This window comes from Scomber japonicus, chromosome 10, assembly GCF_027409825.1.
Source record: "Scomber japonicus isolate fScoJap1 chromosome 10, fScoJap1.pri, whole genome shotgun sequence".
Taxonomy (NCBI): Eukaryota; Metazoa; Chordata; class Actinopteri; order Scombriformes; family Scombridae; genus Scomber; species Scomber japonicus.
In genome coordinates this window covers 31,094,774-31,107,273 of record NC_070587.1, presented here as the reverse complement: position 1 = coordinate 31,107,273, position 12,500 = coordinate 31,094,774, and the positions used below count along the sequence as shown (strand labels likewise).

Sequence of the window (12,500 nt, the reverse complement as noted above, 5' to 3'; positions counted from 1 at the left end):
CTTCTTACCTCCATCCCCCTTCCTTCCTTCCCTTCCTCCCTCCTTCTCTCTTTCTTTCCTCCCTCTCCCTCCTTTCCTTCTTCCTCCCTCCTTCCTTCCTTAACTCGAGGACGACAGGGTTAAATAAAGCTAATGGAATACAATTGTTCTAAATATTACATTTAATCTGGCGAATCTGGTCAATCAGGAACTGTGGTTACACCATTTGACATTTTCAGGAGCATTCAGTCTTACTTTTGATTTTTTTTAAATGATGCAAATATCATTTCTAATGACATAAAACCAACAAAAACACCAAAATATACATTATAACAAACCTGATGCTGCTTTTAAGACAGTTTTTAAGATATTTTGACCCCTATAATCTTCTTTATGGGATAATTAAGTCATTTAACATCATAACCGCTCTCACTATTATATTCCATGCATCTATGTAAATTGTCACCTTTCTTGTTACACCTTTTTTTTTTGTTTATGTTTACCCTTTATATGAATGTATGTGTATTTCTTTACTCTTAAGCTCTTCTTTACTCTTTTTAATTTGTCTCTCTCATAATAGTAGGACAATGATGAGACCTTATGGCTTAATGGCTCCTCCTGTATTAGGTATATTTCTTCTATTATGCTTTTTTTTCTTCTTTTATGAGCAATACAGTAAAATAAAAATGACAAACTAAATATTGTCTCTGTATTTGGTGACTTTGCTCTCCTCTAAAAAAAAAAAAAAAAAATCCATGTCTTCACATCTGGTTTGTATATAAAATTCTGTCATTTAGATCTTTAATTTTAAGACAAGGTCAGCTTTTATACCTGTATATATATAAAGTTACATATACACTTTCTCCTGTGACTCACAGCTAGAAACATTAAATATAAATACTACTTATGTTTCACACACACACACACACACAACACACACACACACACAGATGCCCAGTCGATCCCACCAGTGGTGCAGTTACCACCAGGAGAGATCTGAGGTGACGGCCACACGCAAAACAAACACGCCTCACACACACACACACACACACACACACACACACACACACACACACACACACACAGACACACACACACACACACACAGCGGTCAGCAGGGTGGTACAGCGCGAGGGGTCAAAATGACAGAGTGTGTGTTTGGTGCCACATGAAAGCAAACACACACCTTCTATCGCAGTGTCAGCATTATAATTACAGACTAATTATAAAGGTCCAATCAGCTTTAACACAAGTATACCCCCCCCCAAAAAAAAACATGTCTTCTCCTTTCCTTTTACTCTTCAGTCCGACTCCTCTCGTCTCCCCTCATCCTCTTCTTTTATTTTTAACTTTTATGTCTTTTTTCTTGTCTAACTCCTTTTTAATCCTCCTCTGTTCCTTTAAAACTTTCCTTTCTATCATCTTCTTGTTCTCTCCTCAACTCTCTGCTCTTTTATTTAACTCAGTTTAGTTTAACTCAGGTTAGTTTCATTATGTATGCAACTCAAATACACGTGTTCTTTTCTTCATCTCTTTTAGAAACAGGGACAAACCAAAAAAATAGCAGTGTCTGACTGACAATTAGCGCTTTTCCACTAACAGCTCTAGCACTACTCGACTCGCCTCGGCTCAGTTCCAGGAACGACCGTTTCCATTGCAAAAAGGTACCTACTCAACATGGGCGGGGTCGTCATAGCAACGCTGCGCGAAACTGCTGTGACTTCGTGACTATTTTTGCTGTAACTAACTTGAACTTGATGAAAACTATCTTTGCTAAATGTTTCCTCATTACACAACACACTATAAAAAGACTCAAACACATCTCCTTTTCTTCATCTCTTTTAGAAACAGGGACAAACCAAAACAATAGCCGTTTCTGACTCAGAATGTTTTGCTGTAACTAACTACCTTTAACTTGATGAAAACTGTCTAAGCTAAATGTTTCCCTCATCACATTAAACACAATACACACACTTTGAAGCACTTTTTGTGAGTTTGTGTTTGTGTGTGTGCTTATTAAGTATTATATATGTATATGTGCAGCTGCACCTGGCACTTTTAGTCCAAGACAAATTTCCTTCAGGACAATAAAGTTCATCTCATCTAATTTAATAAAAAGTGATTTTTAACACACAAAAAAAAGGTTATGGATGGTTTCATCACATCCTTCAACCTCTCTACTAAATGTTGTCCAATGAAGACAAACATCTTCACGAATAATATTCAAAACAATGGAGCCAAGCAGGAGATTAGATATTTATAAAAGTTTAGTGACTCTTCAATGCTTTTTTTATTACTACATTTTCTCATTTGGTTACAATTTTACACTGATGATAATAAACTGTGTGTGGATTGTACAAGTCTCAGATCTCCATTAGAAAGTCCAAAATCTCCCATAAGTGTTGAATTGGCCTGAGATGTGGTGAAGGCCACAGCGTATGATTCACATCCATGTCATACTCAACCTATTCACTGATCCCTAATGCCTTGTATGGAAGCATCTTCATCCGCTAGCTTTTTTTCCGTGCATTTAATTCCTAAATTTTTCCTTTAATCCGTCACCCGTGTGTCATGTTCTTCGCCGTGGGAATCGTACACTGTTTTTTAATATATATATATATATATATATATATATATATATATATATATATATATATTTCAAATCAAATAACCTTGTGTGTCTCGCTATGCTGTGGTTGGACTGCAGGAGCAGAGCTGGGGGGGGGGGGGGGGGGGGTAGCGTGTTTCTGTCGAGCATTCGTGCCAATGAAGTTATATGAGAAAGAAAGACAAAAGGGAGGTAGACAGCAAGAGAGAGAGAGAGAAAGAAAGAGAAAGAAAGAGAGTGAGAGAAGGGCAGCGGTCCAGCAGAGGCAGCTGTGAGGATGAAAGCCAGAAGGAAAGCGTTAGGAAACACTCAAGAGATCACCGCTGTCTATCCTCCCTCTGTACTACTCTCTTAACTTCACTTTTTTTTGGGGGGGGGGGGGGGGGGTCCACTAAAAACGGCTATTTTTTTGGCATTGCACTCTGAAGGAACCCTTGGGTGGCAGCTCTGACAGTCTCAGTGTCACAACATGTCAGTCTGCAGACCAAACATGGACACAGAAGATTGCAGTTGTTTTTTTGCTTTGCCTTTTTAATTTTCTCTTTACATCTGCTGTCTTGCTCCCTTCCTTCTTCCTCCCTTCCTTCCTTCCTTCCTCCCTCCCTCCCTACTTTCCTTCCTCCTTTCCTTCCTCCCTCCATCCTTTCCTTCCTTTCCTTCTTTTTTCCTCCCTTTCCTTCCTCCCTCTATCCTTTCCTTCCTTTCCTTCTTTTTTCCTCCCTTTCTTCCTTCCTCCATTATTTCCTTCCTTCTTCCTCCCTTCCTGTCTTCCTCCCTCGCTCTCTCCTTTCCTTCCTTCCTTCCTTCTTCCTTCCTCCCTTGTTTCCTTCCTTGTTCCTCCCTTCTCCTTTCCTTCCTCCTTTCCTTCCTTCTTCCTCTTTTCCTTCCTCCCTCGCTCTCTCCTTTCCTTCCTTCCTTCCTTCCTTCCTACTTCCTCCCTTGTTTCCTTCCTTGTTCCTCCCTTCTCCTTTCCTTCCTCCTTTCCTTCCTCCTTTCCTTCCTCCTTTCCTTCCAACTTCCTCCTTTCCTTCCTCCCTCCATCCTTTCCTTCCTTCTTCCTCCCTTCCTTCCTTCCCCCTTTTTTTTGGGAGGGGGGGGGGGGGGGACCACTAAAAACAGCTTTTTTTTTTGGCATTGCACTCTGAAGGAACCCTTGGGTGGCAGCTCTGACAGTCATAGTGTCACAACATGTCAGTCTGAAGACCAAACATGGACACAGAAGATTGCAGTTGTAGTCTGGTCCAAAGTGGGAAATTTAAAAAGGAGGGAGGGGGGGGGGGGGTTGCAGTCTGCAGTCTTTTTTTATCCATGTGGGAAGTTTTAATGCGGTTTTTTCGACTGTTGACAGGAATCATGTCCCAATAAAAGCTGCTTTTGTTGCATTGGCACATCATGTATTGGAAATTAAAGCAGAAATATCCAAGAGTAATTTAAATAATCTAAATAATGTCTGGAAAAGATAGCGGAGAGAGAGGGGGGGCACTTTGAAAGCTGAGTCGTTTTAATTCTAAAAATTGAAAACAGATATCAGTAGAAAGCACTTTGGCCATTCTTTGCAATCCCTCCATCAATCTTTCCTCCCCTCCTTTCTGGATCCGTCCTCCACTCTCTCTCTCTATTTTTTATTTTTTTTGCTTTGCCTTTTTAATTTTCTCTTTCCATCTGCTGTCTTGCTCTCTAGTGTATTTCACATCGAGTTGAATAATCTCGGTAAAAGTGGTTCGACAGCACAATGTTGCCTAAAACTGTACCAGACAGAAAACATTTTGTTGCTGTAGAGAAAAAATCCCCCCAATAAAAAAATGAATTAAAAAAAAAAACCTGTTGTTTATGGCTTCATGCTCTAAAGGTCACACACAAAACTTTTATTCTACCGTTCTGGAGGTCCAACCATATCTGGATCATCAGCGTTTCTTTTAGCGATAAGAAACAAGTTCCACTCAATAAATATGATGGAGGAGTAATAGAAATTTCCTCTTTTTATATAATATTTATAACATTAGTATCAAAAAGCAAACAAAGTTAAAGAGCTTTAATCATAATCTTTTTAATCATTTTGGCCCTCCACATATAAAACTCTTAACCCTCCTGTTGTCCTTGAGTCAAGGAAGGAAGGGAGGGAGGAAGGAAGGAAGGAGGGAAAGGAAGGAGGAAGGAAGGAAGGAAGGAGGGAGGGAAAGGAAGGAAAGGAATGAAGGAAGGAAGGAAGGAAGGAAGGAAGGAAGGAGGGAAGGAAGGAAAGGAAAGGAAGGAAGGAAGGAAGGAAGAAAAGGAAGGAGGGAGGAAGGACGGAAGGAGGGAAAGGAAGGAGGAAGGAAGGAAGGAAGGAGGGAGGGAAAGGAAGGAAAGGAAGGAAAGGAATGAAGGAAGGAAGGAAGGAAGGAAGGAAGGAAGGAAGGAAGGAAGGAAGGAAGGAAGGATGGAAGGAAGGGAAAGGAAGGAAGGAAGGGAAAGGAAGGAGGGAGGAAGGAAGGAGGGAAGGAAAAGAGGGAAGAAGGAAGGAAGGAAGGAATGAAGGGGTGACGTCACGGATGTTACGTCCATTTCTTTTATACAGTCTATGGTTTTATATCACTCACTGAAAAGCTCAAAAGTTCCCAAACTGCAGCAAAGACAAAACAAAGTAGGGAATAAAATGTTTGCTCTTCATTTGTTTGAGATATATCACTGAAATCATTGCTTAGTTGTCATTTAAAAACACATCATGGCAGTAATTGTGTCCAAATGTTGGTTTTTAGAAGTGTTTCTGTCTATAATCCCACAGGTACAGTCTGTGTGGTACGGAGCAGTAACAGTAACAGTAACAGTACAGAGCTGTAATGGCTTCCAGACTCGTACACCTCTCCCTGTCTTCACCTCCGACAGGAACAGAGGCGGATTATGTGTAACGAGATGATGTGCAGCTCTCTGGTAACTCGGTTATCTCGTGTTGAAAAGGCATCACGTCTGAAGCAAGAAAACTGAGGCTACTACTCATAGATCTCCCCCCCGATGTAGTGAAAAATAGCATAAATAAGTAATAAAGTAATAAAGAAAGCTTAGTTTTAACCCCTTCTTTTCTTTTTATTACCTCAGCACATAGAAAGAGACATTTATGGCAGCAAAGTTAACCAATTTGACCCCTTCTGTTTTGACTGTTTTGACCTCTCTCCTTCTCTCTTTCCTTCCTTCTTTCCTTTCCTTCCTCCCTCCTCCCCTTCCTTCCTTCTCCCTCCCTCCTTTCCTTCCTTCCTCCATCCCTTCCTTCTGCCCTCCCTCCTTTCCTTCCTTCCTTTTTCCTCTCTTCCTTCCTTCCTCCCTCGCTCTCTCCTTTCCTTCCTTCCTTCCATCCTTCTTACTTCCTCCCTCGTTTCCTTCCTTGTTCCTCCCTTCTACTTTCCTTCCTTCCTTCCTCCTTCCTCCCTTTCTTCCTTCCTCCATTCTTTCCGTCCTTCTTCCTCCCTTCCTTCCTTCCTCCCTCGCTCTCTCCTTTCCTTCCTTCCTTCCTTCCTTTTTACTTCCTCCCTCATTTCCTTCCTTGTTCCTTCCTCCCTTCCTCAAGGACAACAGGAGGGTTAAGGAAAAGTCATCAAATTTCAGGGTAAAAGAAATTTGGGGTGTTTTTACAAGCTCCTAAAACGGGTCAAATTTGCCCTTAATAGTATGTAAAGGGTTAATATAGTTTGGTTTTAGACTGTTGATTGATCAAAACAAGGCATTTAAACACTTTGGCCTGTAAGGAATTCAATTTTTCATTACTTTCAAACATTTTATGGACTAAACAATGAAAATAACTGCTAGTCCGTGCTCTAAGAACAATGCATTTTTAGATAAACTACATCATCATCAGCCTACGTCATAAAAGATTTAAACTTTAAAAACCTAAAAGAAAATCACCAGATATGGACATAAACTGTGCTCACGGTCTTATACATCGAATCATATGTGTGTGTCTAAATTAATTACGTTATCCATTCATCTTGCAGCACATGTTTATGTACTACAATGTATTTTATAGTCCGGCCTTTTTTGTGTGTGTGTGTGTGTGTGTTTTTTTTTTATGTTTTAATGCGTGCAGCAGAGTTACTCCAGTTATTCCATCATGTTCTGCCAAAAGCAGCTTCCTGCACGGCTTGCCATGTGGCGTCGGGCCACTGCACAGAATGTTTTGTTTCGTTCGCTTATTTTCAAATGTTTGGTTGTGGCAGGTGCACTGATGCATGGTGAGTTTTTGTGGCGCTGCCCTGTACTTTTAACTCCAGGTTGAACACATTTGAGCTCTACCAGCTAGATTTTGAAAGCCCATCTCCCTACGCCTGCTGGGCTCAGTCTCGCTGTAAGACAACGCCGTGGATCCAAACACATGAACTCTTGCTCTCTGAAGACTTTGTGGTTTTTTTAGACTAGTAGTTCTCAGATCTTTTACTCTGGGCTTCCTGTCTGTCAGAGAAAAGATTTTAAAATACTGCTGTTGGTTTACAAAGCACTGAATACATTCCTGATCTGCTGCTACATTATGAAGCATCCAGACATCTCAGGTGGTCTGGAACAGGTTTGCTTTCTGTCCTCAAGAGACAAAACTAAACCTGAACCTAAATTTGTATGCTCCACATATCTGAAACAAACTCCCAGAAGACTGCAGATCTTCTCCATCCCTCACTTCTTTTAAATCTAAATGTTAGGGGTTAATATCTCACACTGCACTGTAACTTCTTATTCTATTTTAGCTTAATTTTATTTCACCATTTTAATTCACCACTTTTCCATCTGTCTTTCTTTCCTTCCTTCCTTCCTTCCTTCCATCTGTCCTTCCTTCTTTCCTCTGTCCTTCTTTCCTTCTTTGTTTCCTTCCTTCCTTCTTTCATCCGTCCTTCCTTCCTTCCTTCCTTTCCTTTCCTTTCCTTCCCTCCTTCCTTCCTTTCCTTCCTTCTTTCCTTTCTTTCCCTCCTTCCTTCCTCCCTCCATCCCTTCCTTCCACCCTCCCTCCTTTCCTACCTTCCTTTTTACACATCTCTGAAACAAACTCAGATCTTCTCCAACTCTCACTTCTTTAAAATCTAAATGTTAGGAGTTAATATCTCACACTGCACTGTAACCTCTTATTCTATTTTAGCTTAATTTTATTTCCAATTCACCACTTTTCAATCATATTTAAATGTCTTTTTATTTTGCCATGTGTAGCTTTTTTATCCTGTCTTGTTACACTTTGAATTGCCTTGTTGAAATGTGCTACACAAATAAATGTGTCTTGCTTGGTGAAGCTTAAACATAAACTGTGTGTTTCTGCAGAAGAAAACTCAAACAAATTTCCACCTTTATGATTCTAATCTAATCAAAAACTTCCATTTTGGAGCACCCCCGTAGCCAAGTAGAGTCTGACAAAGGACGTTTGTTGCATGTCATACCCCTTTATCTCACTCCTTTGTTTCCTCTCGGCCTTTCTGCCACCAATGGAGCTTTTCCATTATACAGCTCTAGCACTACTCGGCTCGACTCGGTTTGGTAGCAGGAACAACTTTTTGCATTACTATAGTTCCTACTCAACATGGATGGGGTCGTCAGCAACGGCTGCGTGAAACTGCTGTGACTTCATTTTATACGCGACACAAACACACAAACAATGGAGGACATGGAGGCGATGGTGTACTTGCTGCTGTATGTGTCTTTCTGTCACACACTGAGTAAGAACATTGAGCCGTATGGTTGTAACACTGTTGTTGGTATTTAAAAATGGCGGGTTTGATTCTTGTGTGGGATGGCTCATGACTCTTCCAGTGACGACTCTCTGACCAATCAGTGGCCGGCAGCCTGTTGACGTTACATTTAGTATCGGCTCGGCTCGCTTGGAAGTAGCAGGTACCAGGTATTATCCCTGATGGAGATGCAAAAAAAAACGAGTCGAGTCGTGCTAGAACAGTATAGTGGAAAAGCGCCACAACTGTCCAATAAAAAAGCCCTCAAAAAAAGAAAGAAAAACTTTCAACAGGCAGCAAAACTCTGTTTACAGATACGGACGGAGCCTTCTATCAGTGCTCTGCGTTCATTTCCTCCGTATTTCTGCACGTTTCCATAAAGCTTATGGATACGGACCAAACGGAGCAGTACCACCGGAAACCATGGGGGGGCAATGTTGCTGTCACTACCCGATACGTAGCTCTAGTGAGACACGAAGAAGAAATAACAATGGAGGAACTTTTTGAGTTGGTTAGAAACTTTAAACATATAATTTTTGTCTTTTATGAAAGAGGAACATTATCAATATCTCCTTCACAGTCGCCATGTTTGTTTTTGAGTTTGTTGTTGTTATAAACGTTTGACTCTGTGCTGCCCCCTGGTGGATGTATTGGTTAACATCCATGCCAACGTAAAGGACGCATGGAAGTATGTGAGCAGTGACGGTAACATCGTTCGAAAAGGACGTATACATTTTCGTATGTCCGAAATGAGCATAAATGGGCCTTAAGGGTGACCGTTTTCGATTCCTGTGTCCTAAGTTTACATTCAGCCTTTATTCTTACACACCTGATCCCATTAAGGTCTACACACTTGGATGCTGGCCTTATCCATGCAGATCTGTTTCTACAGTACTACTCAGCCAATCAATATTAAGTCTTTAACAGGATCAGGAGCGCAGGAGCAGAGCTGATGAAAAAGCTGGCAGGACAGGAAGCACAGGAGGAGCAGAAGGGAGAACTATCTCTTTATATTTAGGTTTATCTCCTCTTAAGCCTTCGTGCTTAAGAGGAGGTTCAGAGTCCTGGTTTACCTGAGGCGTAGGGCAGGAAGCAGCTCGGGTTGAACTCCAGTTTCTTCATGAAGCGGATCATGCCGTTGTCACGGAGACAGTAAAAGTTCCTCTCGCCCAGGACGAAGATGGAGGAGGAGGAGTGGGAGAAGGAGGGAACGGAGAGGTCGAGGGCCTGCTCTCCGAGGACCAACGTCCAGTCGGGCTGAAGGAGAACAAAAAGAACAACATTTCACAAAATGTCTACGTAGTCACCGAACTTATTATGTTGGATATTCTCACTTAAATTTTAAGAAGTAGATTTAAACTGTAAGAATAAAGACGGGTAATCCAGGCATTATTAGTGGGGTAATTTACCAGATACACTGGTGGTCCCGTTAGCGCCTGTATTAAGCCATTTGGCTTATGGCTCTAACTCTGCTATTTTCTGACCAAATGAAAATAAACGGCTGAGGCGCTGATTAGATAGACCTCATGGTGCATATGACGCTAGGTCAAAATTATGTCGAACCATCGCTTTAATGCTTGCATTGCTAAGGATTGTTCCTTTTCCAAAATGTGTATCAGGAACCGGGGATGCAACTGGTCATCGCTGGTCGGTGTTTGGGTGTTTTGGGTGTTTGGGACTCACCATCAGCCTCTTGCCTCCGGTCTTAAGAGGCATGTCGGGATCCTGTCGACTCTCTGCTTCTGTAGCCACGGCCAGAGTCTCATACCTGAAAGTTAGAGAGAGACAAACAGCTGCTTATACAAACAAACTGGACAAGACTGTCAATCATTGTTTCAGACGTGCATGTTGTAAATCATTTTCTCAGCTAACTTTGAAAAGAAATACAAAAAGATATTTAAGGATCACAAAAAAGTATGAGCATATTCATGAGTCATATTTCCCAAAAATCTTTCAGGATGGACTTTCTTTTTTTCTTTTTCTTTGAGTGACTCACAGGTCAGTCTCTCTAAACGAATCCCTCACAGAGACTGGGGACAATCTCCCAGGTCTCATTGTTAAAACTGGTCTCATTGTTAAAACTGGGTGATATCATGAGATCATACTGAAGTGATGACATGCAGGTCGCTAAGGAGGAGAATTGGGGGGAGGGGGGATGGATCATTTCCAGTAAGGCCTCTCCTTGACAAAATGTAAAGAACGTAGCTTTGTTAGCGGCCGTTCTCTCCATCATTTAAGCTACTACTGAAATCCCCAGACTTTAGGTGGAGATTCTCTGGCATTGAAAGACTACTGAGTGACAATTTTTGCATCTTTACTGACGCTGGATTTCAGTTAAAAGTGAACAAAGAAACAAAGAGTCACTTCCTTCCTCTCTCTATTTCCCTCTGCCTTGGTTGTGGCAGTGTTGGACGCTGGAGGAGCTGGTGTAAAAGTGAAGAAGGAAGGAAGGAGAGGGAGGGAGAAAGAAGAAAATGAGGGAGGGAGGAAGGAGGGAAGGAAGGAAGGAAGGAAAGGAGGGAGGAGGAAGGAAGGAAGGAAGGAAGGAAGGAAGGAAGGAAGAAGCTGGTGTAAAAGTGAAGAAGAATCAGCGATCAGTTTGATCATTTTAATCTAAGGTTGTGGATTCAGGATCACTGCTTCTGCCTCAAAAATGTTTCTTTTCAGTAAATGTTTTAAATAAAGTAATTATTAGTGTAAGTCCACTTAAATACACTGTATATGGATGAAATACTTAGTATTTATCATTCTTTTGTGGTTACACCATTTGACATTTTCAGGAGTATAGCACATTGAGTTGCCATTGTGTATGAAATGTGCTATATAAATAAAACTGCCTTGCCTTGCAAAACAGTTTTTTAAGATATGCCAACCCTTACTTATTATTGACCGATATACAATCTGCATCTTCTATGAAGTACAATGATATAGACTGATATGTTTGACCAACCACAGATGATTTATTCGTACTTTTAGAAACTATAATATCTCAGGTTGATGTCACTCTGTGTGTATGTGTATGCTGTCTCCGTATTGTATATAATAACCTAGCAGTGTATTGTGTATTATTTCCTTGTCTGTTTAGTGTTTCCATGATGCTGGCAGTGGCAGTGTAATGCCTTGCTCAAGAACACTTTATTGAGCATTTCTAACTTAACGTTTCTCATCAAATATTCGCCAGTTAGTCTAAAAACTCAAATTATATGCTCTTTGGTTACAAATGTGTTTCTTTAACCACCAGACGGAGACCAAAACAATGTTGGTTATTTTTCCTGAGGCAAAATTCAGCCTGTTGAACACGTCCATCATTAACAAAAATCCACTCTTCGTCTTACATGCTCCTTCTCCATTATTGCTTCTGTCAGGTCAGTCAACACACCGCTGACCTGCTGTTCCCCGGAACTGTGGTCTATCAGTTTTAATCAGTGAAAAGTTGGCAACAGTTTGAGGATAAAGTGGTCAGACTGATCTGTGGTCAGTTGATTTTGGCATCTTCCGGCGTCAGGAGTTTTCCAGTAAGAAGTTGGCAGTCAAAGCAGCCTGGCGGGAATCTGTCCTCCTCAAACACCTGGATGAACAGAGAACTCCAAACCCAACCCAGCCCGACTCCGAACCGCAGACCAAATACTAAATAACTGCTGATTTATCCACTCACAGTTCTCTTACTCAATATTGCATATTTGGACCGCAAACCTGCTGTGAATCAATGCTGGCAGGTCTCAAATAGCTTAAACTGTAAGAGCCATTATCCAATATGGGTGCCAAGTTGTGTGCATCGGTGTAGATTCATACCAGCCACCTCGACATCAAGAACTGGAACATCAGATTTCTCCTTTTTGTTTAGTAGTTCACACAACAGCAGGGTGTTGTGAGAAAACTAGACTAAATTAGACACAATCTAACATTTTTTAGGACATTTTTCATCATTTACGTCACACATTGGCATACACTGGGTCAAACTAGGCCCAAATCATGACTGTGAGACACTGTCACCCCTTGAGACAGTAGCTGCTCCTTTTGGGGGAAACAGGAGGCACCTTGATAGGGTTGCTATGGCAGCCAAGATCCGAGATGTGTTTGCTTGTCTCTCTGAACATAGTAGAGGTAACTGTAGTCAGAGGTTGGATATTATGGGCCATGAGGAATGGAGCTGCGTTCCCTGATGCTGTTCTCATTTGTAGATCAATAGACTAAATTCTATATGCTGTAGATGTGTTGGATCATATTTGGGAATGGTTCAA

The 12,500-nt window shown here is 41.3% G+C and overlaps 1 protein-coding gene across 1 annotated transcript in view; it reads right to left on the bottom strand.

Moving 5' to 3' along the window:
* The window catches only part of bbs9 (Bardet-Biedl syndrome 9), a gene marked incomplete at its 3' end in the record, with an annotated part of 168,303 nt that overhangs the window by 138,698 nt on the left and 17,105 nt on the right, over positions 1–12,500 (bottom strand). The window contains exons 6-7 of the mRNA XM_053327660.1: positions 9,943–10,027; positions 9,333–9,516 (exon numbers count right to left, since the gene is read on the bottom strand). Of these exons, the coding sequence (XP_053183635.1) occupies positions 9,333–9,516; positions 9,943–10,027 (269 nt within the window). The remainder of the gene's footprint in view (positions 1–9,332; positions 9,517–9,942; positions 10,028–12,500) is intronic.